We start from the raw sequence: 27,654 nt of genomic DNA on the forward strand, positions 1-27,654 counted from the left end.
GATATATTAAAGACGAGAAATACAATTTACAGAGACCATATACAAATTTTTAGATAGTCAAGCATTTTAGAATGAAGTTTGCTAATAATGAGCTGTAAATCTGCCAAATAATTTATTAACTTTATTACGTTAAATTTCATAAATAACTTTTTTTCTTGAAGCAAATACATTTTAACAATAATGCTTTTTATTATTTATTCATTTTCAATTATTTTATAAATTTTATTTTTTTATTTAATCCATTATAAATCCATTATAATTAATAATGGCTCAAATAAAAACATAAAAAAATTTGGTTACTGATATTAATCTCAATTTAAATTCTTTTATATTTTTATTATTATTATCTCTGTATAATACAACTATCATTTTAAATAATATAAAAATTATTTACAGACGTACATTAAAAAATATTGCACACATGTACAGACAATTATATTTAACATAAATACGCTGACTTAGCTTTCTATAGATTGTTATCTACTGTAGAGCTATCTCGATAATAATTTTACAAAGATACAAATGAGCATTTATGGAATACAAAATTGAATTCGAAAAAAGTTAATTAGCGCGATGTCGACAATCGACGTTTAAAATATAACGAAAGTGGCACGTCTAATTTACAAGTCAACGAACGAAGATGAATTTTAACGTACCGGAATAATTTTGTTTTGCGAAAAGAATTAACGGCAGACGTATTCCGTACTTTAAAAAATGCTTATATTAGATTTCCATAAGAGACATGCCGAAAGCCGGATGTTGACCCTTCGGAGCTGAAAAGAGAAATTTGTTACATGATCTCTACATGAATCACGACCGAGGCTTCTCTCTTCGCTCACAAGATGAACTTTCCACCTGTCGAGTAACCTGGCGATAAAACAACAACATTGAAACAAACATATAAATCATGTCATTTATTGTTTGACAAGAATTGTTTATTAGTGCGCGTATTAATTTTCTTTTTTGACTTTCATGAACATATCTATTTCCACACTTGTTCATTTAAATGTGTTTTATGGAGACTATATGTTAAAGAAACGACATTGATGCATACTGAAACAAATTATGTCCGTGATTATAATTTCCAGAGTAAAATGAAGCAAAAAATTGCATGACGACTATGAGACGATAGAGATAGATTTAATGCACGAGCAATTTGCTCAGCTGCGATAAATACGAACTGCGATAATATCCTGTATTAGTCACGTGCTCCATTCAAGAGAACTGCAATTTCTCTCTTTCTCCTCTCGCGTTTATGCGTTACTATGGGCCACACTTACCTACTGATCCATATTACTCAAATGGCAGTATTCAAACCATTGTAAGAAAATTTAAGATTTAAATCTTTTGAAAAATTTGTTAATTTTTAATTTTGAAGTTCCTATTAATACTAAATCCAGAAATTTATATATTTGCATCCTAAAATCTTAATATAAAGTAAAATTTATTTTATTAATAAATTCGTTCAAATAAATAGTCATCATCATTTTTTCCGTTCTTAATTTTTTGTTACTTTTTCTTTACTTCATTCATTTCTTGCATTTATTACTTTATAATAAGATTTAAAAATACGAAAGTAATTAAATTTTCAAATTATTAAGTATTATAATAAAATAATATAATTGTATATAATATTACAATAAAATAGCAACTGTAAATAAAAATAGTATAAATAGCATAACAAAATTTTTTAATCGATTATCATCAAAAATATATTTAATATACTTAATATATTTAAAATATTATACTAATTAATTGAAAACAAAATTTTTTTTGTATTATTTAATGCAAAATAATTAAATATATGCCAATATTGACAAAATATTTTTCTGATTCTTCCTTGTCATTATTTGCCCAGAATCTTTAAAAAAGTGAAAGTAGTTATTCTTCGAAATAACTGTATATTTGTATTTATTTTTCACTTCAAAATTACTTCGCACAATACCTATTTTTAATATATTCTATCATATCTATAATAATGTAACATTTATTCAATGAATGTAAATTATTTAAAAATTTAATTTTACCGATCTGTTACACGCTAATATAATTTGTTTGTATTTATCAAGACTATATGTTAGATAATTTATTAGAAAAAAGTAATGTTTGAAAAAAATAACAGAAATAGTGGTGACAATAGAGAAAAAAAAATTATTAATATTATTAATCTACCTCGATAATATTCGAACTATTCCGAAAATGCTTCAAGCGTTGCGGAATAGCAGGAACTGATTATCGATTTAAAGCAAAAGAGATCAAAGAGATTTCATTGGAGGGAGAACACATGGTATTTGTGATCCGTGGCCAGAATAGGACGTTACACAGGTGTGCATCGTCGTCATTTAACCGATCGACTTTCACTAGCGGGTCTCTGAACTCGCTGGCGGTCTCTCACGAAGAATGCCTCTTCCGGTTCGTCCCGATCGTGAACTTGAAAATTAAACCGGCTGCCGTCGACGAAGTTCGCGCGTCTCCGGAATCCCGTTGATAAAGATCTATACCAGATAATTAAAACTCGCTTGAATGAGAAAGAGAGATACGCCATGGCGAAACAATGGTACGTGTAGGAAAACGCAATAACTACTGCGACTTTTCTGATGAGTCATTTCAAACACGACGGAAAAGAATAATTATATCTGACATGATTTATTTAATTTGTAAGGCAAGACAGAATAATGCAATATTTTCGAAATTTTTGCAGTAATGTACTTAATAATCTGTAATATTAAAGAAAATTTGTTAAGTTTATTGTGCGTTAATGATATAAATATTTATTTTTAATTTAACAAAAAATTACTAAATGCATTAGGTAGGACAGAACAATCGCTTGGAATTGCAAGTAAAGCGAAATAAATCAATTAACGAGATATATAATATCTGGAATGAGACTCATTGTGAATTAATTTAGAGAAACGAATCTCTTCACAGATAGCCAATCTCAGCTGCTTGAAAATTATGTTTTTATTGGCATGTATGCATACTTTTAAGAATTAAATAAAGATTATAATATTATTTAATTTTATTATTGCTTAATTTTATTATTGTTTATAATTTAAGAAAACAAAATAATTTTGTAAGAATCTGTAAATCCAAAATTAAAGAATCTATAAATCTGAAATTGTCCTATAATTGAAGAATATTACTTTATGAGATCTCGTGTTTTGAAAACTATAGAAGTCTGAAATGAAAGCGATGCAAAATTGAGAAATAAAGAGCGAAATATAAATACTGAGAAAGTATTTAAAAGAGGAAATCCGAGATAAAGATGTAATGACGCGGTTCAATCGTCGTCCTGAATGTGCAAATTCTTCTTGGTCCGATAATTGGAACAAACGGAAATAATGCATTATTGCTGCAAATTAATTTCGTCATGGCATAAATAAAAATTATTTCAATTTGCAGGAGAATGCGCAAAGATTTATTTTTGTTTCCTGATTAATGACACGGATTTCTATATTTATTTCCTTCTTTCTCTTCCTTTTTCTTTCCATCTTTCTCAATTAATAAAATATTTTCGATAACTCATATAAATAGTGTTCTCCTAAAAATTATTTACAATATAATATATTTTTTTTTGCTAAAAAGTATCTGATATTTAATCTTAGATTCAAATTTGCATAGAAATTGCAAATTGAATGACTGATCCTCTTTTTTATTTGTAAAAGGTTAAAAGAACGGTTAAAAGAACTCTAAAAAAGAACTTTCTGACAAGAAGACTGGTTTTTGTTAAATATACAAGTATACTTTTCTTTTCCATTTAACACTTACTATTTAAATCGTGTCCAAAAACATTTTCAGCGTGTGCCTCCTTATTTTTGTAAATAAATTGAAAAAATAAGAAAAAGATTATTTCACTTTCGGAATGATTAACTCCGATTATTTGTATATGACTAATTAATAAGAACTAATTAATATATTTATGATGACTTAATATTATCAATAATTTTAATCGTCTCGGATGTCTCTCTTAAATCTTATCGATATCGGTTGATAGGAGAAGGATCAGCCTCCCCTCTCCACCCCGGAAGGGTTAAGCATGGACGTCTTACGCCGCTACGGAAGAAGACGAAGGCAGGCGCGAGAAGTAGGTCGGAGAGAAGTTTCGCTCATACGTTGATCGGGCGCACGAGGAGCTGCTGGCTGAGCGGCTCCGTCAGTCTTGTGAAGATATTCCGGGAGTCAACAGGTGCGATAGGAACCAGGGAGCCTCCGGACAGAGCCCCTTCTTTCTCTTTCTTCGTCGCTTTCGTCTTTCGTCTGAAGGACCGGAGCAGAAATTTTGCGATTTGCGCGACGTTTTCTAAATCGCGACGACAATCGGTGACAGTCGCATATCATGCAGTCTTGAAGAAAGTTCTTCGTTTTCCCCCCGCGGACCTCGTGCATCTTTCTCCGCGCCATCTAGTACTTTTTATCACAGAAACTGCTGGGAAATCCAGAAAACATGACAACGATGAGAAGATATCAGGTAAATATTTTTTATCTACTTTTTTCTCTTTCTTTTCTTTTTCTCTACTCCCTCTGTCGTTTTCTTTTTTTTTATTTTTATCGCTTAGTCCCGGTTCCTCTAATATAAGATTAATTTTAATTTCAGTTTTACTTATTTATCTTTTTCTAAGATTCTTAGAATTAATATAAAACAGTCAAAGAATTAATATAAAACAGTCAAACTCTTAAAATTCAGTAACAGTATAACGATAAAACAGACAAATAAAAATCGATTCTTTAAAATGTAAATGTATAAAAATTATTAATAAGAATTAAATACATACATAATAGAAACAAAGATCATTATGTTATCTTTGTTTCTATTATGTATGTATTTAACTCTTATTAATAATTTTCATACGTTTACATTTTAAAGAATCGATTCTTATTTGTCTGTTTTATCGTTATATTGTTATTCTTAAAATTAGAAGTCTTAAAATTAGTAAATTAAGCAAAGATTAAAATAAAGTTTACATTAGTGGAACCGGATGCTAATTGTTAAGTATAGGTACATGTCGCGTGTTTAAGATAAAGTGATTTTAGAAGAAAGTTTTGTGAATCCTTGTCGCGTATTCTGAAGAATAATATAATTAAAGAAATGTGAAAATTGTACACAGTAAATAATTTTTTAATTTTACTTTTCAGTAGAAAGACTTTGCTATCACGGAACATTTCACCGAAAAAAGTTCTCGGTTGTTATAAATGTTAAATACTAAAAATTACGCAATTAGTTGATGTTCATATTATAAAATCACTTGTTCAGATTAAAGTAAATATTTCTTCATTGCTTTAATCATATTTTTACCTCTTTTAAACAGTGTCTACAGAACATTAATGATTTCACCTGCTAAAACTTTTATGAATGAAATACTAATGAGCTCGAAGCCTCATGATTAATTAATCCTCCATTAAAAAATGGAGGATAGGCTTCCAGGTTACGTAAATATATGTGCGGCTCTCTATTCAGTACAATAACAAACCGTGAACGATATATCGCATTGATCGCGGATTAATCTTGATCATCTTATCCGTGCTTAATCGATCGGTACGCGTGAAACTCGATCTTCATAATCGACAATCGGCGGTAGAGCGTGGGCGGTTTCCAGATGAATGCACGCGACGGCCATCGAGGAAAAAACTAGATCTAGACTTAATTGTCGTGCAATTAATGTCGACCCGCAGATTTTCTGGAGCGGAAACCACGAGTGACACGCATCGGTGTACCACACATATTGCGCTGCGTATTTTGACTCGCTTTAACATACGCGAAATTTTAATTGATTGAGATTTATTGTGTCCTGCACAACTTAATTTAGTCCTTCAAATGGAAAAATACGATTATACATATATACAATTATTTTTATCCAAAATAAGTAAATAATAATTTATTAATTATTAAATATAAAGTTTCAATTCTTGATATGGTCTTAAATAAAAAGACAAACAGGAACTCATATAAGTATCAAATTTTAATCTATTATAACTTAATAAATTGAGAGATAATCTCAATAGCTAAAGAAATAAATATATTTCTTAGTATTTTAATTATTAACTTTGCCAAAATTTCTAGATGCGACAAAATATAATTACTAATTGAACTTAGGTTTTCAATTTAGATATTTGCACAAAGTTTTAAATTATTTTAAATGTATAATTTTGAAACTTAGTTGGAGTTTTATTTTTGAAATATTTTTGATAGAGCAATTTTAATTGAATCATATTAAATTCTAATTTTTAAGGTTTTTCACATATTATTTTCATAAATAAATACCAGCATTTTGCATATAGTTATATTAAATACTATAAAAATTCCAAAATAAATACATACATTTATCGATGCACTTTTATCAATTTATTGAAAGTGAGTTGTAAATACGGATTTATGAATTACAATGCAATTGCTTTGAAGAAAAAATATATAAATTGATTTAATTAGAATGACGCTTTCAAAAATATTTTTGAAATAAATGTTCAATTATATATATATATATATATATATATATATATATAAAATTGAAATTAAAGTATATATATATAATTAAAATTAAAAGTGAGGTATATACAGATACGGATCTTAAAAATTACAATTTAATTGATTTGATTATAATCACGCTTTTAAGAATATTTTAAAAACAAAAGTTCAATTATATGGGACAAATAAATGAACAGTCTACACGTTATCGAATTAATTCAGATTGCAAAAAAAATGCTCTATTGAATATCGATATCAATAGTTGACAGTCGTCTATCGAAAGTCATCGGGATGGAAAAAGTGGATCGTACGCATGCTTCCTGCTGATGTACATGTATATGATGCGATACGCATCGGCCGTAGGCGAATTAACGCACGCGTATGTTTCGTGCAAAACGTGCACGGGGAAAGCATGTCGTTCCATTTCACTTATCGTTAGAACACACTCGGTCCAGAGCTACCTTTATTTCATTTTATCCGCTTTTTGCGCGTACGCTATTAGAAAGTATTTTTTCTGTTGTAATACACATCGAACTTCAAATGCACTTTAACGGCCGGATGTTGGGACGTTTTCTCGTTCAGGATGAATGATTTCTAAAGCTTACACTCCAAATAATGATATTCTCTAATCTAAGGAAACGAGACTAATAATTTATTAATATTAATAGCACGTTTATTAATATTAATAACAAATTTATTAATAATTAGCGAATATGCGGCGCAATCGATCATCAAGAAAATATTTTTATTATCAACTTAATGATACATATTTGTATTCCGTCACCTAATTTCGATACGTCGAGATAATATTTTATAATCCACACGCAATGACTCAACAGCAAATTTACGGTGCAATCGCGCGAGAATTGTCAGCTGCGCGTAATTCCAATCAGGGATAATCGTCACGTTTGATAATAGAAAGTAACCCGCCGCTCGATTACTACATTGCTATTTTCTAATGCCGGGAAAGAATGTCGACAATCTCAACGGGCTATTAAATTTCTCTCGTCGCCGAACTGTTGGAGCGTTGCCGACACGGCCGATTCATCCGTTACAAATAAATCGAGATGCATTGAGAATTCGCGAGATGCGACTTGAAAATCACACAATTGAATGTTTGCCGGTATATTTATTCTTACGCATCGCGCGAATATAAATCTGTAGACAAATTGCGGATTTCTAGGGACTCATAAGGCCGACTTTCGAAAACTTTTTTAAAACTCATTTCGCATTCCGGTCATCTTCGTTTGTTCCTCGACCGTCGCTATTATGCATGTACGCAACATCAGATGAACACGCTCACGCAAGAATTATAGTGCGCAGTATCTCTGATGAAGCGGTACAATAAAATTGGTGTGTCGATAAAAATTATCAAACAATGAAAGTCAACTATAAATTCAAGAATATTCCGCAACTTTGCATAGATCTAAAGTAACACTTTTCGAACACACTTTTCTTTTAAATTTTATTCATATTGATAGAGTATTTGATCCGCGCTTATTCTGTTTTCTGTCAATTATTATGTTGTTACATTATTATGTGCTATTATTATATTATTATTTTCTATTATATTCACATTGTATACAGGCTCATGAAAGTAGTCTTGCTGGCGCTTCATCTTGTTGCACTTGCAATAAATTGAATTAAATTAAAATCAAATTAAATATTATATTACGCTATTATTAGTTCAAGAAAGAAGTTTAGGAATCTGTTATAATCGTTGACATTAAGCATTACTAATCTTATGTGAATAATCAATTCAACGCAATAATTATTACGTGTTAAATAAGCTAAATGTCAGTATAAAAAATATAATTTAACAGAAATGTTTCAAGAATTATATGACGAATGTTTTAAGAATTATATGAATGTTATATTAAGCAATTCCAATTTTATTTCAGATTACCATTTTTCTGTTCTTCGTGGCTTTAACACTTGGCACATGCTATGACGAATTACCAAAACCAGGCTATACCAGAACGATGTTGAAAGTCTCTCGAAGTCTTCCGGGCGAGACGGAAGAGCTGAAAGTGCGAACAAGCGAAGGCAACGTGGCCACTTTAATCGTTAAGCGACGAGACAAATCATTCACCAATGATTCGAAGCTTACACCAAAACCTATTCAAGAAGAATCAAACTTCACTGCGGAAAATAAAAGAAATTTTTCAATAAATGTGCAGAATGAATCGATGCTCGATGAGAAGAATGAAGGTAAAAAGAAAGAGGTGCGAAAACTTGAGGAAGCTCAAATAGAACAAATCAGGGCGACGTTCTCCAAATTTTCAGAACCGAAAGATGAAAAATCAGATATTAATCGAGCCGATAAGAGACTGGCATCTGAGAGAAGTCAGCCTATTGGCATAATCGATTATGGGAATTGGACGCCGTTGGACGCGGAAGGAAGAGTTTTGAAGCAAGAGGAGCCGGAGGAAGAGGAAGAGTATCGAAACTGGAAACCGTTGCAAACGAACTTGGATACTGCCATTGAAGAAAGAACGAACTATGACAGATTGGGTGAAGCATTCGGCAGCGATATCCTGTTTGCCAGGAATTTCCAGGATCGAACTCAGAAGAACTTTAAACTTAACGACCGAAGTGTTGCGAATGAGGATGGGTTTCATTATATGTATATACCTCATATAGTGTCTACGAGGACGAATATTGGCGCCAATTTGTCGAAAAACCGAGATGGTAAAGCTGTGCCTCCGGAAGTAATCGTTCGATCAGAGATCAACGTGAAAACTACACCAAAGAGATCGCCCTTGTCATTGGATATCGATGGCACGCCAATAGTTCATGGTACGAGAGTGTCCGATGAACCTATCGACAAAATACAAACCTGGAGAAACGCTCGGGTTATCAATAACAAGCTTGTAACTTCCGAGGGTAGTTTGACGGTTACCACAGAACCTCTTGTTGAGCCTTCCGACGATAACGCGGAAAAGAAAGAGAAATTCGAAAAGTTTTTTAAAGATGTTAATCGAAGGTAAGAAAAGATTCGATTTGTAGAAAATCGGCTGAGTATGATCTTACTTAGACAAAGAAATGTTAAGAACGTTTAAAATAAAAACTAATATTATCGTATCCATAGAAACGTAGGAAGAAAGAGTATAAAAGATAATTTAAAATTTAAAAAATTCGGAATAAAAAAATGATCAAAGATGTGTCTCTTATATTTCTGTTTAGAAATTGTTGTCTTCTTTTGTTAGTTATTTGTGTGTTTCTTTTTTTGTACTTTATAATTATAATAATTATTTTAGTTATAGTAGAATTTCATGTATCTGTAACGTTCCATTTATACAAGCAAATTCGTGCTCAGTTCTAAATATATAAACTCATAGCTGAGCTCTTATTATCCTAAGTACGGTGCTATAGTTAACAAGAGCTTGATGTATTAGAACTCCAATTTTCTGAACATTAGCTCTTGTTATCGGAACTCTTCGGATAAACGGAGTTTTACTGTACTTATTAGTGGCACTAGTCGTATTGAACGATTCCTATAATTTTCTGATTTCTCTTTACGCTAGATACGGTCGCAACTACGACGAAGAAGCTCACAACGTGTACTTCGAGTGGGATCCAAGAAATTACAAAAGCGAAACTTTGAAAGCCGAGGTTTATGAGCCACGTAATGATCATTATCGCGCGAGCGTCCACAAAAGGATGTTACATCCGGACGGCATCGCGAACTATCCGATTTCTCAACGTTACACCCCGGAGAGTCAGACTATAGCGCCGGTAGCGTTGAAACCCGGCGCTCGCGCGCCGGTTCTCCAATACGCCCATCCAGAGCTGGGCGTGCAACCAGCCAAGATCCTAAAGAATGAGAAACGCCGACCGGACAATTTCCCGGAAAACCAACATTCATTTACCGAGCAACGTCATAAAAAGAAATATGTGCTGAACAATAAGAACATCGTGGACAGTTATACCACGAAGAATTATTATCCGAATCAGCACTTCTACGGCTTGAAACGACCGTACGAACCTTCCCTTTGGGTGAAGATCTCTGAAAATCTGAAGAACCAGTTTTCCACCGGAGTCGAGAGGGTCTCACAATTCACTAGGCCGGTGATCGACCCTTTGGTGGAGGCCACTCATAAAATCTCGCAGAATCTCGGTCTATCCAAAGGCTCAACCAAGGAGGCTCAAAACAAGATCGACACGGTAGCGACAGGCACTAGCATTCTAATCCCGGCTCTAGGTCTCGTCGCATCTGGAGCTGCGCTCGGCATAGGCGCCGTAGCGGTTGGTCGATATCTCGACGTCGACGTTCTGAAACGATCAAACGTGGACGAAGACGATCTAGAGCACAAGCGTGCTTTAGAAACTGGAGCGTACTTAAAAACGATCGAGGATGCGAATTTAAAATTGAACGAAGCGACACCGCAGACCTTGTACGTTCTGCAAAATGTTCCTCAGAACGATAAAGCGAGAAACGAAGACATGGGTTCGACAGATAGCGACGGAGTCTTCTTGGTTCTGGAAGAGGACAAACGAAACGCCGAGAGAATTGAGAATCGAGAAAGTAAACAGGTGGTGGATGAAGCCGATTATGTGGAAACCAATAGACGTAAAAGGAGAAGTCTCGATTATCTAGATATCTTCAAGGCGGATACTGACATGAAAAATCTGGTACGCAGCAAGCGCTTTCAGAGGAAAGGTGCCGATTCCATCAGCGAGATCGTGGAAATCGATCTGCCTGCTGGCTCAGATCGCATCGACATCACTGAATTCCTAATTCCAAAAAAGAATAAAAAGAAATATTCGAATGAAAATGCTATTCTAGTTGTCGAAGATAGCTTGAAAATCCCAACAGAAAATGTTCAAGTAGACACGTCGGATCAGAATATATTGAAAACCGCTGCAAAGATATTCGGTGATAATTCGCGGGATGCAGTTTCAATAAATGAAGATAATGGACAACAAGGAAGAAATTTGAGAACTGATGGTGCATTTTTCATGTTGGATAGATTGCAAAATTTCGAAAGTAATCTCGAGAAGGAAACAATAAATAGGAGACGAAAGCGAAGCGTCGAAAACAACCAGGAGCTTCTGGACACGTTGCAGAATCTAGAGAACGCAGAAGTGGCAGAAGTTACTCACATACAGGGCGAATGGACAAACACACCCTGCGCAAAGAGGATATTTTGCGATACGATGATCCAAAGAGGTTCAGATGCCTCAGTGCTTATGGAGAAAAAGATGACGGCGTTACTAAGACTGTGAGTAATTTTGATTTCACATTTTTTTAATCTATTAAAAAACAGAAATTTTTTTAATTTGTTAAAAAACAGAAATCTCTTAATTTTAATATTTTACATGTGGAAATCGTTGAACCTTAAAACGTAATTATTATAATTGAATGGATATTTACAAAAATTTAATAGATGATTTAAAATGAAAAAAATTTGGTAGAATAAACAATTATTTCAGTTGTGATTTTTATATTTCTGTTTACAAGTTATTATTTAGTCGAGGAAAAATAATCTCGAGAAAAAGTTTGTTAATTTTTGTTAAAATGAGATATTAACGTTAAAATAATTTAAAAAATTTAAAAGATTATCAATTAAAATAATTAAATAATAATTAAAATGATCAATTAAAATAATCAATTTAAAAGACCACCTTCAATTAAAATAATTGCCGTTTGAATCTACTATTTTCTATCATCTTTCTAGCAAAAATTGAATTTCACTGTGATAAAAAACCGGCTCTTTGGTCGAAAATTATCAATCCAATTTTTCATTTTAACTACGTTTCGAAAATATTCTCTGTTTAAACCATGTTGAATAAAATAGATGATAGTTCGATGTCTGTTGAGTAGACTGCATGTCAAAAACTTCCTATTATAAGTCCATTAAGGTTTTTATTCATATATGAAGTAGAATAGAATTGTCATGCTGCAAAATGATTTTCATAATAGGTCAATAACCTTTTTGCTGCTAAAGATTCGGCTTTTTATGGTCGCAGAATCCAACTTTTGTCAGAAAAATGGTAGAAAATATTACGTTTAAACGGCAATTAATTTAATTGAAAGTAATCTTTTGAGTTTTATTTGAATAAAAATTTTTGACAAAAATCCCGAAGTACTTTCTCTTCGACTTAATATTATCTTATTTTGTTATTATCTTCTTTTGATTTATTTGATTAATTTCAAATTTTTAATATAAATTTTGATATTATTATTGAGACACATTATGCATTTAAATATTTAATTTCTTCTTTTTTATTAATAATTTTTCTTTTATTTATTAATAATTTTTATTTTTGAAGTAGCAAACAAGTTATAACAAGTTGTTCCAAATTATCTTATAATAATAATTGATTGTAATATTATAAAATATAATTTCTTATAAAAGAGATGTTATAACTGTAAGTAATAGTTCTTTATAATTATAATAAAAAAATTGGTTGGATTAAATTAAATTTTTGATTAAAAATAGACCAATCAGAGTTTTCTAAAATCTACTCAAATTCTAATTAAATAACCAGAACTTTAATTAATATAATCTGGATTTTTTAGTTCGTCCATTTTCGATGAGACATTTTTTCAATGTAACATTTATAAAGTAATGTAACTACACGTACATTGCGTCATACTCATTTTATTATATAACAAATCGTATTTGTTGGCAGTGGTAATTCAAAATATAATGATAGATCACATCGATTCTCGTCATGTTTTCGTGAAATCATACAAGCCAATTTTATTGACCTAAACTATCAAACACTCGAAACGTCAACGAAACGCCGATAACAGCCAGTCAGGCAGAACTTATAGTCCGAGCAGTGGATAACTTTCTTCCAGCTTTCGCCGACGACGTCCTACTGACTGATTCGACTTTTACCTCTTAGCACAGTTTCACTGTATGCGCACGATGTGCCCTGTCCGCTATCGCGTTGGTCATGTGCGATAGAAAAAAAGAAAGAAAAGTTGACAGAAAGAGAAAGACTTGAACATGTTATCGAAAATAAAAGAAAAAACGAGACAAAGAGAAAACTCTCATGCATCCAATGCAATAACTTACTTATCTCGCGTTCGCTTCTCTTTCCAGTTCTTAATCGCGATTAATCCCTGTCGGATCGCTTTTTAATGTGATTTCATCAGCATCACAGTAATTAAGTGAAATGTGTTATTTCAAATGAGTCATCTTGGTAAAATTCATCATTAGAAGTATAATATTTATTCGTAATAATTGATATATAATTACGTATTAAATAATTAATATATAAATTAATATAATTAATATTAATTAATATATTAATTAATTATATATTAATTAATTTGTAACAAATAAAAATGCTTTTTACACACTTTTCTACTTTTATCATTCTAGTATAATCGAGACTGCTTCATCTGTCTCTTATTTTCGAAAATTATAAGAAATACTTCATAAAATTCGAGAAATTTCGAAATGTTTAGGAAATTTTGTTGAGAAAGATTGATCGCTCGAGATAAGTTAAGAAAGATGAGAGAGAGAGCTCAAGTTCTCGCGAGTAATTCCGACGATATTACGTGTTCGTTATCCACGAATGGATTGTTAATGACAAATATGGCATTTCCTGTACCGACATGTGAAACATATACCATTATACAATTCAATTCATTGCAGACGCGTGCATCCATATACCGATGAGAGAGCGGAATTATATCATGTACTATGTTGTAATGCATACTATCCCCGAGCAAGCAGTTCTCACATACGTGACGAGAATTTACGGGACAAATCGCATTTCTAAAAATAACAAGAATTTAATGTCCAATGAAAGAAGGACAATATAAGTTTTCTTTATCAGTTTTCTGCTCATATATGCTTTTAAGATTTTAAAACTATTCTAAAATAATTTTTCTTCCATATATTCGATTAGTCAGATAATTAGTTAGATAATTAATAGATGTTAAATTAAAGATAGACAATACGAGATTTCACTTTTCCCAAAAAGTTTTGCTTAAAATTAAAAAATAAATGTTTTAATTAATAATGAATCACATTTGTATTCTGGAAATATAATTAAATTTTACTCTGTGTATAATTGTGATGTATAATAATTAATATATTTATATTAATATATTTAATATATTTAATTAGTCTTTAATTAACTATTTAATTAACAAGTACAATAACTTTTAAATCAGTTTGTATATCTCGGTGCGTCCTAAAGAAAGCGAGTTAATTGGAGCGAGCGATCGTTAATGGAAAACATGAGAAGATTAACAGATCCGCAATCTAGTACACACCTAATTAGTAATTAACTGCGTACGGTGTCGGTCATTTGTCGAAGTATGTCTCCAACTTTCTAATAGTTTGTTATCCTACACTAATCGACATTTGCACGTGTACTTACAGAATTCAACCTGGAGCAGCCGCACAGGTGTCCAGTCACTTTGAGGAGGTCATGGACGCTGTCAGGAGACACGATTGTTCCAGCTTCCTGTGCCCACAGGCGAGACCCGGCAACATCTTCTTTTAGATACGCTTGTAGTTCTCAAATTGCGACTCTTCTTCTACCAGTTGGCATTTTCAACTCTAGTTAAGTCCTGCTTGAAAAAATATTTTTCTTTTAACATTTCGCGTTTGCAAATACATCCTGGAAATCCAGCTGGTTAAATCTTTTTTCTTTTCTCGGACACAGCTTAAAAACTATCTCGACATTTTCGTTAGGAAACAATTATTTCAATTAACAACGGGAAATACTTTCACATCAAAAATACAGCTGTTACAGAAAATCTTGTATATATTATAGATAATTAGTATTATAATAACACGCGAATTCTTTAGCTGTGTATAATAGCTCTCACGAAACAACAAAAAAAATGAGTATAAAACTTTTTTTAATCTGAAATTAGTTAAGCGTTATTCAAACATGTCGATATATAAAAACGCCAATAATAAGTAAAGAGTTAATGCATCCTTTCCAAGACTTGCCGGGTATATTAAATTCGCGTGGGGTATGAAATTTTTTTTTATTAGTGGGTGACTCGCATGATTGTGATCAGTTGCATGAAATCTTTAACGTGATCTTTTAAGAAAATGTTTCGTTAATTTACATTTGCAATAATTTTGCAATTAAACAAGTTTCTGTCAAACACATTGAATCAACGACGAGCCAAAAGTGTACATATTTGCCAGCGAGGCAATTTTATTTAATATGCACTCATATTTGTAACTTAGATAATTAAGAATAGAATTTAAGAGAGAGAATGTAAGTTCGGCGGTGAGTAAGTTTCTTCTGCAATTTCCGAATATTCACCATATTACCTAATCGTCCTTTGGTGAATTCCGTCGCTTCTTCTCATCTCATTTCTGATTCCTGCGTTCCGTTCGAATATAAATTATATCGTACGTATAATATAATTTATTTCGACGCGCTGAAAGATCAGAAATAATGTTGAGAATATATTATACATGAGAATATATTATTAATTCAGAGAGAGAAATCGTCGTCAATCGTTACGAGAATATATTTATTTCTGTCTTTACGTATAAAATTGTATTTGTATAAGTCAACGAATAAATAATATTTTTTACGACATATGTGCGGTGTTTGAATTTTTTATTTACTCTTTATATTTCAGTGACATCTGTTTGCGAATTTTGAACTGCTAAAAATTAAGCAATGGTCGATGTTGACAAGCGGATGATATCGGGTAAATAACTTGCTTATAGTCGAAAAGAAAGTGCTGCATTCACGACATTTGATTCAGCGTATGGTGATTACTCATGTTACTATTGATTGTTATCCGAAAGGGTTTATAGAAGTACTCATAGATGGTAGCGGTTTAATCCTCTGTGTACTGAGCAAGCGCAAAATCACAGAGGTTTGTATAATCACAAAGAACGAATCAGTTAAACGATAATTTTCGCTCCGTGAACTGCAATGAACGTCAATGAAGGTAGAATATATCTCGAAAAAATAGCAAAAGTATGCACCGCGATATTTTACTAAAATATATGCGTGTCGTGTGAAAGTTATCAATATAGTATAAAAATTATATTTTCGATCATATGTGTGTTGATAGAAATTTTTATTCCAGTTTAAATTCTATAAAATTTTCAAAAAGATTAATTATAATTAAATTATTATTATTTGTAAAGTAATAAATTAATGGAATCTTATATTATTAAATAACTTGCTTCATGTGAAATATTACTATTCACATTGATAATAATACTTAGTTTTCAATATTTTTCTAATTCTAGTCCATTTTAATATCAATCATTGTTAGATTAATATTAATCATTGTTACAATTTATTTCTATTTTCTTAATTACAAAGATATTCCTACTCTTGAAGTGATTATATATCCTATTTGTTACTTAACGGCTATACGAAATGATTTTTTAGTAAAGGATTAATAAACATACAATAACAATTACATAACTAACGGTCACTCATAAATAATGGGATAGGGGAAAAATTCGCTTTTAACAATTTGTCGCAAAAATCCGAGAATCATAATTTTTTTCAAGACGACTATACATCTGTCATAGAAGTTCGGAACTTTATGTTCCATGAAAGTTTGCGAGAACCAGGTATAAAACTTTCTATGCTAGCAAATGCTTGCTTTCTCGACATATAGATTGTCCCAAAGTGTTTTTGAGTGGTAAAGTTGAACGATGTATAAATTGAACGGTTAATTCTAGTGATGTGTGCACGACTTATTTCTGATTTCCCTCCGTTATAGACAAAGGATTCGGAAATTTAATTCTTAGAAAAATAAAATACAATTAAAATAAAAAATTTTCGTCAGAATTGATCATCTTATAGAAAATTTTTTTTAAAGAGAGTTATAAATTATTAAGAGAACACTTTAAAGTTTTAGTTTTTTTTTTAAAATGATAAATAATATTTTTTTACATCATCCATTTTTTTATATATTCACCTCTTATTATTAATATTTCCTCTCAGAAGGTCTTAAAAAAAAATTACAATATTCAATATCAAATTATAAAAAATAATACATATAAAATAAATTATAACTGTGCTATTTATAATTTAAAAACGTAACGAAAAGAATGATTTTGTTTAAAAGTACTTAAAAATTTAGCTAAATATTGAAAATAATTTAATTTAGACCATCAATCAAACTGATTGCTAGAATGTTAAATCTTTTGCATTATCATCAAAGCTTAAGCATTCTACGTATATAATTATTTTGATGATCCAATGAAATTATTTTCAGATCTAACTACATTTCAATAAAACTTCTTTCTGTACGTTCGTGAAATATAGTAATACTTATTATTAGCAAGTCAGAAAAACAAAATTTTAAAAATACACAAAATTATAATGTTTCTTCTAAATTAATAATAAATAGAAATATTCCTTTGATTTGACGAAATTTGATTTGGTTAGATATAAATTACGCCTTTGCGATGAGTCGTCAATGTTTACGGATATTAGGCGTATGGCCCGATCCATTTGTGAGTGATTCCAAACGATTAAACATAAGATTCATGATTGTTACGTGTATCCTGAGTTTTTACGTGATCATGCCGCAACTTACGAACATGATACTTGCTTGGGGTAACGTGGCTCGGATGGTGGAATACGTCGCCTCCGCAAATTTCAGTTTAATGGCACTGTGCAAGTTAATCGGTACTTGGTATCACGGTGAAAGTAAGTTATCATTTCAAAAATAAGTAGTTATCGATATTTTTATTTAAAAATGGAGATTCGTTACTTATAACTCTAAAATCAATATTGTTGAACTGTTTTATTAATATAAAAACGACTTTCCCGTACGTTCCATTTTTTAATCCATTCCATTTTCATAACATATTTATTGATATATCGTGTTTAATTCGAAAGCACTTCGAACGCTGATGATATCGATCATGACCGATTGGATGACTTCGACAAACAACCGGGAACGAAATACAATGTTAAACATAGCGAAACGTGGCAGAACCTTATCTGTTAGATGTTTTGTAACCATGACGGGTACAGTCACGTTTTACATATGTCTCAACCTCCTGAAATTCTATCGAAATGTGCATCAACCTCAAAGGAATCTCGTGTATCGATTTTCCTATCCTTACAACACTCAAAATACTCCGAATTACGAAATCACTTTTTTCACTCAACTTTCTGGAGGCATGTATTCGGCTATGATCAACTGTACGATCGACACTTTTATCTCGATACTTGTGCTACACATATGCGCACAGTTGATAAATCTACGAATGGCACTCAACAATCTGGTTAACGAGCTAGCCAAAGGATCTATATCTTCCTCGAGATTTAAGAAAGGCCTAATTGCGATTACTATGCGTCATGAACATCTTATCAGGTATGCTGAAAAATTTCAAATAATTATTTAACAGTGAAATTAAATATTTAAGATCATTTATTTATAAGATATTTTTAAATAGAGTTCATTCTTTCATATTTATAATATGATGCCCTTATATATAAAACAAAAAGTATTCTTAGATTAAGACATTTTTTAAAAGATATACAAAATATGATTTAAAATTTTAAATATTTAAATATTTTAAGATCATTAGATTTAAATGAGGATTATATTGGATGATTATATATTGGAGGATTATATATAATAAATGTAAAATACCACTCCACTTTGAAAACTGTGGTTTTATATTAAATATTTTTTAATCTTTAATAAATTAAAATTTTGTATATATCAAAACAATTATAGTAAATTATATTAATATAAAATGTATGAATTCAAGGAACGCAAACACAGTCGATAAATGTTACAGCGCAGTGTTATTTGTGCACATGTTAGCCGCTACTTTTCAGCTGTGTTTTGAAAGCTTTCAAGTTTTCACGGTAAGAGAGATAATTTATCCTTTTTTCACAAAGTTTATGCAAAATAAAAATTGAATATATATATATATATATATATATACATACACATACATATACATATATATATATATATATACATTATACACACATACATACATACATACATACATACATATACTATATATATATATATATATATATAGTAAAAATGCTTTTTCGTTAAATTATCTATTTTGCTAAAATAATATGGAAATATATAAGACAAAAACTGACAATACGGTTGATTTATAAATAATCATTAGACCGAGAAAAATATATGTATTATTTTCAGATAATAACAAGTCATTTGGGTATACCTATTATCAAAATAACCTTCCTCTCGTTTTACTTCTCTCTTGTATTGACGCATTTGTATTTTTATTGTTATTCAGCTGAAAAACTTTCAACGGAGGTAAAATAATTATTATTTATGTACCAAAGGTGATTTTCCTAAGCGAAACAAAGATGTAATTTTCAGAGCACAAATATGGCGAATGGCGTGTATGAATGCAAATGGTACGATATACCACCAAGAGATGCAAAGAATTTATTGTTTATGATATATCGATCTACAATTCCGCTTAAACTGACAGCTGGAAAATTTGGAACTTTCTCATTAGAAATGTTCGGAACAGTAAGATATTTAAGAAGAAAAATATATTATTTTACAACAAAAAATCTCATTTTTTACCTATAGAAAGAGTGACAAAATACGATTATAAACATTGATTTTTCAAAAAACTTTTATTTTTCGCGGTTTCGCAAAATAAATTATATTTCATTTTAAAATTAAAACTGTTCCCTTTCGATCATATTAATTAAATAAGCCCTGAAGATAACTTTTTTAATACTTCGCCGATGTACGATTTTGAAAACATAGTCAATTTTTTATTGCAAATTCTGATAAATAAATTTAAATCTGTAAAAAAATAAAATACAATTGGACTTCTGATAATAAAAATTTGTTGTTAAAACTTTCAAAAGTATGTAAAACTTTTTTTTATATCTTTATATAAACAGAAACAATATAAAAATCTGAAATTTAAAGACTCAGATTGCAGATGAAAAATAAAAATTTTATGTTTCCAATATAAGGGAGAATTAAGAAGTCAATAATATAACATGTTTTATCACTCTCTGCATGAATATTGCACTTTTTCTTTTATGTATTATGTAATGTATTAATATTCTGTATAAGAATAATGTAATTATAATCATCCATAAAAAATTATATTATATTTTTATTTTACATAGACGGTGAAAACGTCAATGGGATACCTATCTGTATTGCTAACAATGATGGATTAGAAAATATAATGTTTAAATAATAAATTAAATGCGTGTACTTTATTATTATTTATTTTCTACATACTATGTTAACAGATTTATACAAATTAGTAATATAATATTTGTAATATAATTTTTGCTGGACAAATATATATGTTTTTGGCAACAAAATAAATTATTTATTTATTACCTTCCATCATTATAAAGTAATTAATTCTATATCCAAGAGAAAAGCAATACCTGTAATCTTCAATTCAGTAATGAAAAATATGATAATTATATGTTACTCATATTACTATCGATTGTTCTACAAAAGAGTTTATACAAGTATTCACACAGATAGTAACCGTTGAAAATCTTTGTATTCTGAGCAAGCGCGGTATACTGAAAATCAAGACGGTTTGATACAATCGCAGAGAGCGATTCAGTCAACCGATTATTTTTGCGCTGTAAACATCAATGAATGCCAACAAAGGTAGAACATATCTCGAAACAAAATAGTAACAATCTGTGCACTGCAAGTTCTATTAAAAATATAATTACATAAACATATAATGATATTATATTTTCAAAATCAAGGATTATTTATTAAACCAAAGAAAGAAATGGTTTTAATAGTTTGTTACGAAAAATAGTAAAAAGCATAGTTTTTTACAAGGAGTCTATAGATCTCTTATAGAAGAGCTTAAAACTTTGGTGATTCACGAAAGTTTACGAGAATGAAAATAAAGCTTTGCATACTAGCAAAAAACGTTTCGTTTTCGATAAAAAGTTTTTCTGTAGATATACAGTGTTTTTATATTTCAAAGTTGTGGATGAAATCAAGTTACGTGAACAAACATCAGTTGTGCATAAATCGTCTTTTATTTCCAGAGAGAGAGAATTTACTAAAAAAAAATTTTCCAAACTTCAACTTTTGACAACTTCAAAATCAAAGTATAATTACAGCAAGAACTTTAAATAACGATAAAATTTTGCAAGAAGATATCGCGAAGAGAGATGTGAAACTTAGACAATATAATCGTGTAAAAATGTGTGATATTGAAAAGAAGCATTTTAATCAAAAAATATTTTTAGCTTTGTTTTAGTAGAATATTTAGTAGAATACTCAATTTATTTATTATTTATCACTTTAATTTTTATTTTACGCATTATGTATACGAGTTTAGAGAAGTGTTAGCTTTGTTCTATAATGACATAAAAGCAACAAAATTTTTTTAATTCAGATACTAGACCACGATATTCTTATGTACATATACTTTGACGTTTTGACATCGGATCCAATGTCCAAATTATTCCATCAAGTGATATTTTTTTTTATATCGATAAAAAATAGCTCGATTTTTCAATACCTTTAATCTATCAGCTTGCACATTATTGTTGAACTTGCACTTATTGTTTTCCTCTTTTACCTTAGCTCGCATATGACAATTCAGGCCATAAATAGTTTTACAAATACTAGAAAATTGAACTTTCCCTTAAAAAAAGAATGTGACGTGATAGAACAATTTTGACATCGGATTCGGTTTCAAAACATTAAAATACATATAAAAATATTATGACCTCTTCAAATCAAATATAATATTTCGTTTAGTATAATCTATAATAATGAATATAAGAAATAATATAAATGAAGTAAATTTCTTCATAAGTGTTACAATATAATTAAAAATAAAAAAAATAAATAACTTTTATATTCACCACTAATTATAATGAGACAATTACTTCTAACAAATGAGAAACAAAATTCGAAAGAAGTGACAAATTAATATATATTCTAAATTAAGCGATGTTTTTCCAAATATTTTAATTTACAGATTTAAATTATATGTTTATGACTCATCAGTGGTTATGGGTATTTGGCATATGGCCCGATCCACACATGTCTTTGAATGACTTTCGTTGGCCAAACATACGATTCATTATCATCGTATGTAATATAAGTCTGTACGTATCCGCGCCGCAAATGATGAATGTGATTCGTGCTTGGGGTAATATGACGCGAATGGTGGAAAATTTTGTCTCTGTGAATTTTAGCTTGATGGCAATATGCAAACTGCTCGTTACTTGGTATCATGGCAAGAGTAAGTCCACTTCACGCGACAATGTAACTGTCGGATAGATTTATTTTTTCGTTTTTTATATAAAGTGTTAAAGCTGAATCCTCCTTATTTAAATACTTATTTATTAATAACAATAAATGCAAAAAGTGCAAGCAATGTTCTATGTAGAAACTCAGACAGCATGCATATCTAAAATTTGATCATAAGACATGAGGTTATAATATGATATGTAAAGGGCAGCTCTATTTCTTATTTAATGTAAGAGCGATTTCGATCGATAAATTATCTTCTTTAATCGATAAATTATCTAATCCTTTCAGGTTAATAATACATAATATTTAAAAATTTAGATATATATTTAAGCTATTTATTTAGTTTAAATATGACTTATTTTGGAAGAAATTGTTAATTATACATTAATTGATGTACAAATGAGAATAACTTTTATGGCATTTAAATTTCAATAATAAAAAATATAATTAATATTGATAAAGAAATTCTATTGCTTAATATTTATAGATGCGAAAAAAATAAAAAACTTTTAAATATTTTTATATAACTTCTATCAATATATAACTTTGTTGCCAATGAATATTTTTTATTTAAAAAAATTTATTATAATAAATTATAATAAATTAATTAATAAAGTATTAACATAAAAATTGTTACCTAAAATTGTTTCTTATATTTTTATATAATATTTAATGTCTGATCGTATTTGTTTTTTAAATTGATTCCTTTACAGAACCACATAAGAAATAATTTTATTTAATAAATTTTATTTTTTAGATCCGACATTTTATCCGCTAAATTTTCAATCTCATTTTTGTATTCAGCCATTCTCAAAATCTTAAAAAATAATTAAATATTATTGTATATCTCCCATTTCTCAAAACACACACACATAATCACTCAGAAAGAGTTAATCAATACTATTAAGTACAAATAAAACTATTAATTAATCAAATTGTGTAATCTAATATATTGAAAGAATATATAAATAAAATGTATATTAGAGATTTAGTTTTTACCAAATCTACGGGACAAGCTGTATAACTGGCAATTATTAGGTGTTGGAATTAATTCGTAGCGTTTTTTAATGAAAGAATGTTATTTATTTCACATGAGCATTAAAAAATACATTAATGAAAGTACTTCCCATCACTTGTAAAACGCTACGAATTAATTCCAACACCTAATAAGTTAATTCGAGAATTTAGTCGAAGTCGTTTTAAAAGATTACTTTAACGGTGTTTAAGATGTCTTATGCTTCGATTTTGAACATGGTGCTGTCTAGAAATTTATTTGTTTTAATAATTTATATTCATATTGATATTCATTTTGGAAGCACTCCAACCGCTGATAGTGTCAATTATGATCGATTGGATGACTTCAACAACCAACTGGGAACGAAATACCATGTTGAAAATCGCGAGACGTGGCAGAAACTTGTCCTTAAGATGTTGTTTGTCCGCATTGGGCTTGATGATATTTTCAATGTCTTTTCATTTGTTGAGGCTTTTTAAAAATATACACCAGCCTCGACGGAATCTTGTCTATCAATTAGAAATCATTCAAAAGAGTCCGAACTACGAAATCACCTATATTATTCAACTTTTTGGCGGTGCATATTCAATCTTCGCTAACTACATGATTGATAGTTTCGTCTCGGTACTTGTGCTGCACGTATGCTCGCAACTCATAAATCTGAGATTAACAATAAACAATCTGGTAAACGAATTAGCTAACAACTCTATATCTTCCTCAAGAAAAGAGAGATTTAAGAAAGATTTAGCTGCAATTGTAGTACGACATGAACATCTCATCAGGTATGTTAAAAAATTTCCAGTACATCACCAGTATGAAGTATTTATACGCATTCCTACAATTAAATAGCAAATTATTTTTATTACTTTAAATGAATTCGAGTAATCTTTATGTATAAGATGAATAATATATGATATAATTAAACACGGAAATGACTTTTACTGATGTATTTAAGAATTTAACTATATGTAGATTTAAAAATAATTTTATTAGATCATCAAAATAATTATGTAGGACATCGAAACGGGTTCCAAGAACGTCAAAACTTTATACAGCGTTACTCATTATGCTTGAGATTCCTATGTAATCATTTTGATGATCTAATAAAGTTATTTTCATATTCGTGTTCAGCTAAATTTTTAGCAAATCAAACATCAGAAAATTCTTTCTATGTATGTATAAAAATATTTGTCTACTTGTTCTTATTTTAAAATATCATACTTTGAGCGGCGGAATGAAATTAGAGATTTATAAAGGGGATTTAAATACAAATGTGAAATAAAATATATAATTTCATGATATATTACATAATATTTGAATCAGCATACAATATTAAAAAAATATTTTTTAATATTTATTTAATGTAAAAATTTTCAAGGAACGCAAAAACGATCGATGGTTGCTACAGCTCAGTATTGTTTATGAATCTATTACTTACTACTCTTCAAATGTGTTTTATAGCTTTTCAGATTTTCACGGTATGTGAGATTACTTATATGCGTGTTCTTTTTCGTGTATTTTATAAAGCGGTTAAATTGAATAAATACTGAATTTACTAATGATATCTTTTCATTAAAGAATAGCATAATATATTATGTTAAATTTGCATTGCGTACTTTCACATGAAATTATTAAAATATATTATTATTTTCAGATGATAACAGATAATTTGAAAATACCTATTGTCCGAATGCTTTTTCTCTTGTTTTATATAACATTTATGTTGACGCATTTCTATACATATTGCTACTCAGCTGAAAAACTTATGGCAGAGGTAAAGCAATTATGTACGTTAATGCAACCTATGCAAAAAAAATCAAAATTTTCAGAGCACCAACATGGCGTACGGAGTGTATGATTGCAAGTGGTATGGTATACCATCAAAAAACGCAAAAGACTTAATGTTGATTGTATATCGATCTACAATTCCTCTTAAATTGACAGCTGGAAAATTTGGGATCTTTTCATTAGAGATGTTTGGAATAGTAAGATGTATCTACATATTTGTAGAATATAGAAAGATATATTATTTTCTTTTTATATGTGATTATGATGTGAATCTATATATATGTCTACATAAAAATGCAAATGTTTTTATAATTATTATATATGTAAATTGAATATTATTTTTATTTTTTTGTTTTGTTATAGAGTGACCAATTTACAACTCCCAAAAGCATTCTTACTTTTATTTTATAAAAAAAGAAAAACAATGTAATAATTGCCTAAATTTGTATTTTTACAATATATAAAAATCTATATATATATATATATATATATATATATATTACATATATATATAATTATTATATACATATATATATAATTTACATATATATAAATATTACATACATAAATTATATATGTGTATATACATGTATATATCTATATATATGTAAATACATTTTTTATTACGTATATATTTTATTTCTAGTATTCATCATGATTATATATAAAATTGTATTTATATTTTGTATTCTGTTTAGGCTATTAAAACGGCAATGGGATACTTATCTGCACTGATAACATTGCAAAATTAGAGAAAATGATACTGAAAAGATGATAACAAAGAATAAACGGATTTATATGATCATAACTTTGGAATTAGAAAAATTTCTGCGCAATAAGTCTAACTGTTATTCGACTATAAGTTCAATTATTCTGCCATCGTTCAGCAATTTATCACAAGAATTTAATAAAACATTTATATTCTAAAATAAAATATTATGAAGATAAAAATTATCATTTTTAATTGTATTGTAATAACATGGAACTTTATTCAGCAATTAAATAATTCTTGTTCATTCAAACATAATAGTTTATGATAATTAAATCTTACATCACTAATTAAAATAAAAAGCTTATGTATATTTTATAATCCAAAATAGCAATTCATTTTTACATTAAGATTAAATTAGAATACATTTTTACATAACAATATGCACAGTGCACACTAAAGCGTGCAATCGAATTCGCTATTAAATGTAGATAGACAATAAGAACATCAGATATACCGGCTTACTTTTAAAATATTAAGAAACCTTTTCTTAAGATTTCAAATTATGATAATAAGTAAATAAAAAATAAGAATAAGCAATGTGTAAATTTTCAAAATATATAAAAACAATCGGTTCCTATAATTCATTATTTATTAATTTATTAATTATTACCTGCACATATGTTAACCAACCGCCTTTTAGTAACTTCAAGTTTACAGCTTAAAGCTTTTAAAGAAAGATGTCCACGATATAGGAGGATTTCTGCCTTAAAGATAAAACCTTTGAAACTCATAAATTTATTTAGAGTCTGATGAAATCTATCGCTCAATACCAAATTCCACTTTTTTATCGGCAAGGAAAGTTAAAAAAAATCATGTTTGAAGTTTTTTTCGAAATATACTATATTTTTTTCGAAAACGATTAAAAATAAGGGAGAAGCACCTAATATCGAAATTGTAGGGTAAATAGAGAAAACATATTTCATGATCTTGAATAATCCTAAATGTCCTTGGTTTTTTACTACCAATAAAAAAGATTTATTTTTAATGGAAAGGGGTAGTTTTTAATCATTTTATTGATAACCATCGATAATAGTTTATTCCGATAATAATATAAAAAAATCTTTTTTATTAGTACAAACACCAAAGACATTTAAGGTTACTCAAGATTATCAAAATATGTCCCCTTATTCTATAATTTTGATAATAGATTTCTTCTTCTTATCTCTAATCATTTTCGAAAAAAATATGATTAACTTTTTATCAGAATATATTATATTACCTATATATTGTATTACCATGTCCTGTATATTGTATATTAAATTTATTTTTTAAGTTTATGTATGTACCATTATATACATATGAGATATCTATAATATAATTATTGTTCGGCAAATATATCATACATGTTTTTGTGCAACAAAAATAAATTATTTATTTATCACTTTCTAGTGACATAACTTAATCTTTTAAATAATACC

At 29.3% G+C, this 27,654-nt stretch overlaps 4 protein-coding genes across 9 annotated transcripts in view; 3 read left to right on the plus strand and 1 right to left on the minus strand.

Moving 5' to 3' along the window:
- LOC105150967 (uncharacterized) overlaps positions 1-14,944 on the minus strand; it is a 33,535-nt gene extending 18,591 nt beyond the window's left edge. For both annotated transcript variants that reach the window (XM_087402670.1, XM_087402668.1), the window contains exon 1: positions 14,810-14,944. The gene's annotated coding sequence lies outside the window, so the exon portion shown is untranslated. The remainder of the gene's footprint in view (positions 1-14,809) is intronic.
- On the plus strand, positions 875-15,997 carry LOC105150960 (uncharacterized). Its single transcript, XM_011064374.2, has 4 exons — positions 875-4,468; positions 8,362-9,446; positions 9,988-11,685; positions 14,812-15,997. Exons 1-4 carry the CDS (start codon positions 4,445-4,447, stop codon positions 14,933-14,935), a joined length of 2,931 nt encoding a protein of 976 aa, XP_011062676.2. The 5' UTR covers positions 875-4,444; the 3' UTR covers positions 14,936-15,997.
- Positions 15,998-16,226: 229 nt separating this feature from the next.
- LOC105151005 (odorant receptor 4-like) lies at positions 16,227-20,741 on the plus strand. 4 transcript variants are annotated; one of them, XM_087402673.1, is made up of 8 exons: positions 16,227-16,358; positions 16,936-16,998; positions 17,822-18,085; positions 18,278-18,758; positions 19,162-19,261; positions 19,572-19,691; positions 19,758-19,903; positions 20,534-20,741. In XM_087402673.1, exons 1-8 carry the CDS (start codon positions 16,343-16,345, stop codon positions 20,538-20,540), a joined length of 1,197 nt encoding a protein of 398 aa, XP_087258799.1. In that variant the 5' UTR covers positions 16,227-16,342; the 3' UTR covers positions 20,541-20,741. The 4 variants fall into 4 exon arrangements, with proteins under 4 accessions (XP_087258799.1, XP_087258798.1, XP_087258801.1 ...); XM_087402672.1 differs by having other exon boundaries at positions 16,230-16,358; positions 19,758-19,913; XM_087402675.1 differs by lacking the exon at positions 16,936-16,998 and having other exon boundaries at positions 16,231-16,387; positions 19,758-19,913.
- A 206-nt stretch (positions 20,742-20,947) lies between these two features.
- On the plus strand, positions 20,948-26,561 carry LOC147910643 (odorant receptor 4-like). 2 transcript variants are annotated; one of them, XM_087402687.1, is made up of 8 exons: positions 20,948-21,041; positions 22,384-22,513; positions 22,604-22,650; positions 23,978-24,458; positions 25,055-25,154; positions 25,331-25,450; positions 25,506-25,661; positions 26,163-26,561. In XM_087402687.1, the coding sequence occupies exons 1-8, from the start codon at positions 21,026-21,028 to the stop codon at positions 26,214-26,216; spliced, it is 1,104 nt and encodes a 367-aa protein (XP_087258813.1). In that variant the 5' UTR covers positions 20,948-21,025; the 3' UTR covers positions 26,217-26,561. The 2 variants fall into 2 exon arrangements, with proteins under 2 accessions (XP_087258813.1, XP_087258812.1); XM_087402686.1 differs by having other exon boundaries at positions 22,384-22,650.
- The last annotated feature ends 1,093 nt before the right edge of the window (positions 26,562-27,654 follow it).

Source organism: Acromyrmex echinatior, chromosome 2 (assembly GCF_024713525.1).
Source record: "Acromyrmex echinatior isolate Ae372 chromosome 2, ASM2471352v2, whole genome shotgun sequence".
NCBI lineage: Eukaryota > Metazoa > Arthropoda > Insecta > Hymenoptera > Formicidae > Acromyrmex > Acromyrmex echinatior.

Excerpts from the sequence above, each read along its gene's own strand:
- LOC105150960 (XM_011064374.2), top strand. The coding sequence starts at position 4,445 with ATGACAACGATGAGAAGATATCAG. Across the intron at positions 4,469-8,361 it reads CAACGATGAGAAGATATCAG|ATTACCATTTTTCTGTTCTT; the intron begins GTAAATATTTTT and ends ATTTTATTTCAG. Across the intron at positions 9,447-9,987 it reads TTTAAAGATGTTAATCGAAG|ATACGGTCGCAACTACGACG; the intron begins GTAAGAAAAGAT and ends TCTTTACGCTAG.
- LOC105151005 (XM_087402672.1), top strand. Across the intron at positions 18,759-19,161 it reads CGTCATGAACATCTTATCAG|GAACGCAAACACAGTCGATA; the intron begins GTATGCTGAAAA and ends TATGAATTCAAG. Across the intron at positions 19,262-19,571 it reads AAAGCTTTCAAGTTTTCACG|ATAATAACAAGTCATTTGGG; the intron begins GTAAGAGAGATA and ends TATTATTTTCAG.
- LOC147910643 (XM_087402686.1), top strand. Across the intron at positions 24,459-25,054 it reads CGACATGAACATCTCATCAG|GAACGCAAAAACGATCGATG; the intron begins GTATGTTAAAAA and ends AAAATTTTCAAG. Across the intron at positions 25,155-25,330 it reads TAGCTTTTCAGATTTTCACG|ATGATAACAGATAATTTGAA; the intron begins GTATGTGAGATT and ends TATTATTTTCAG.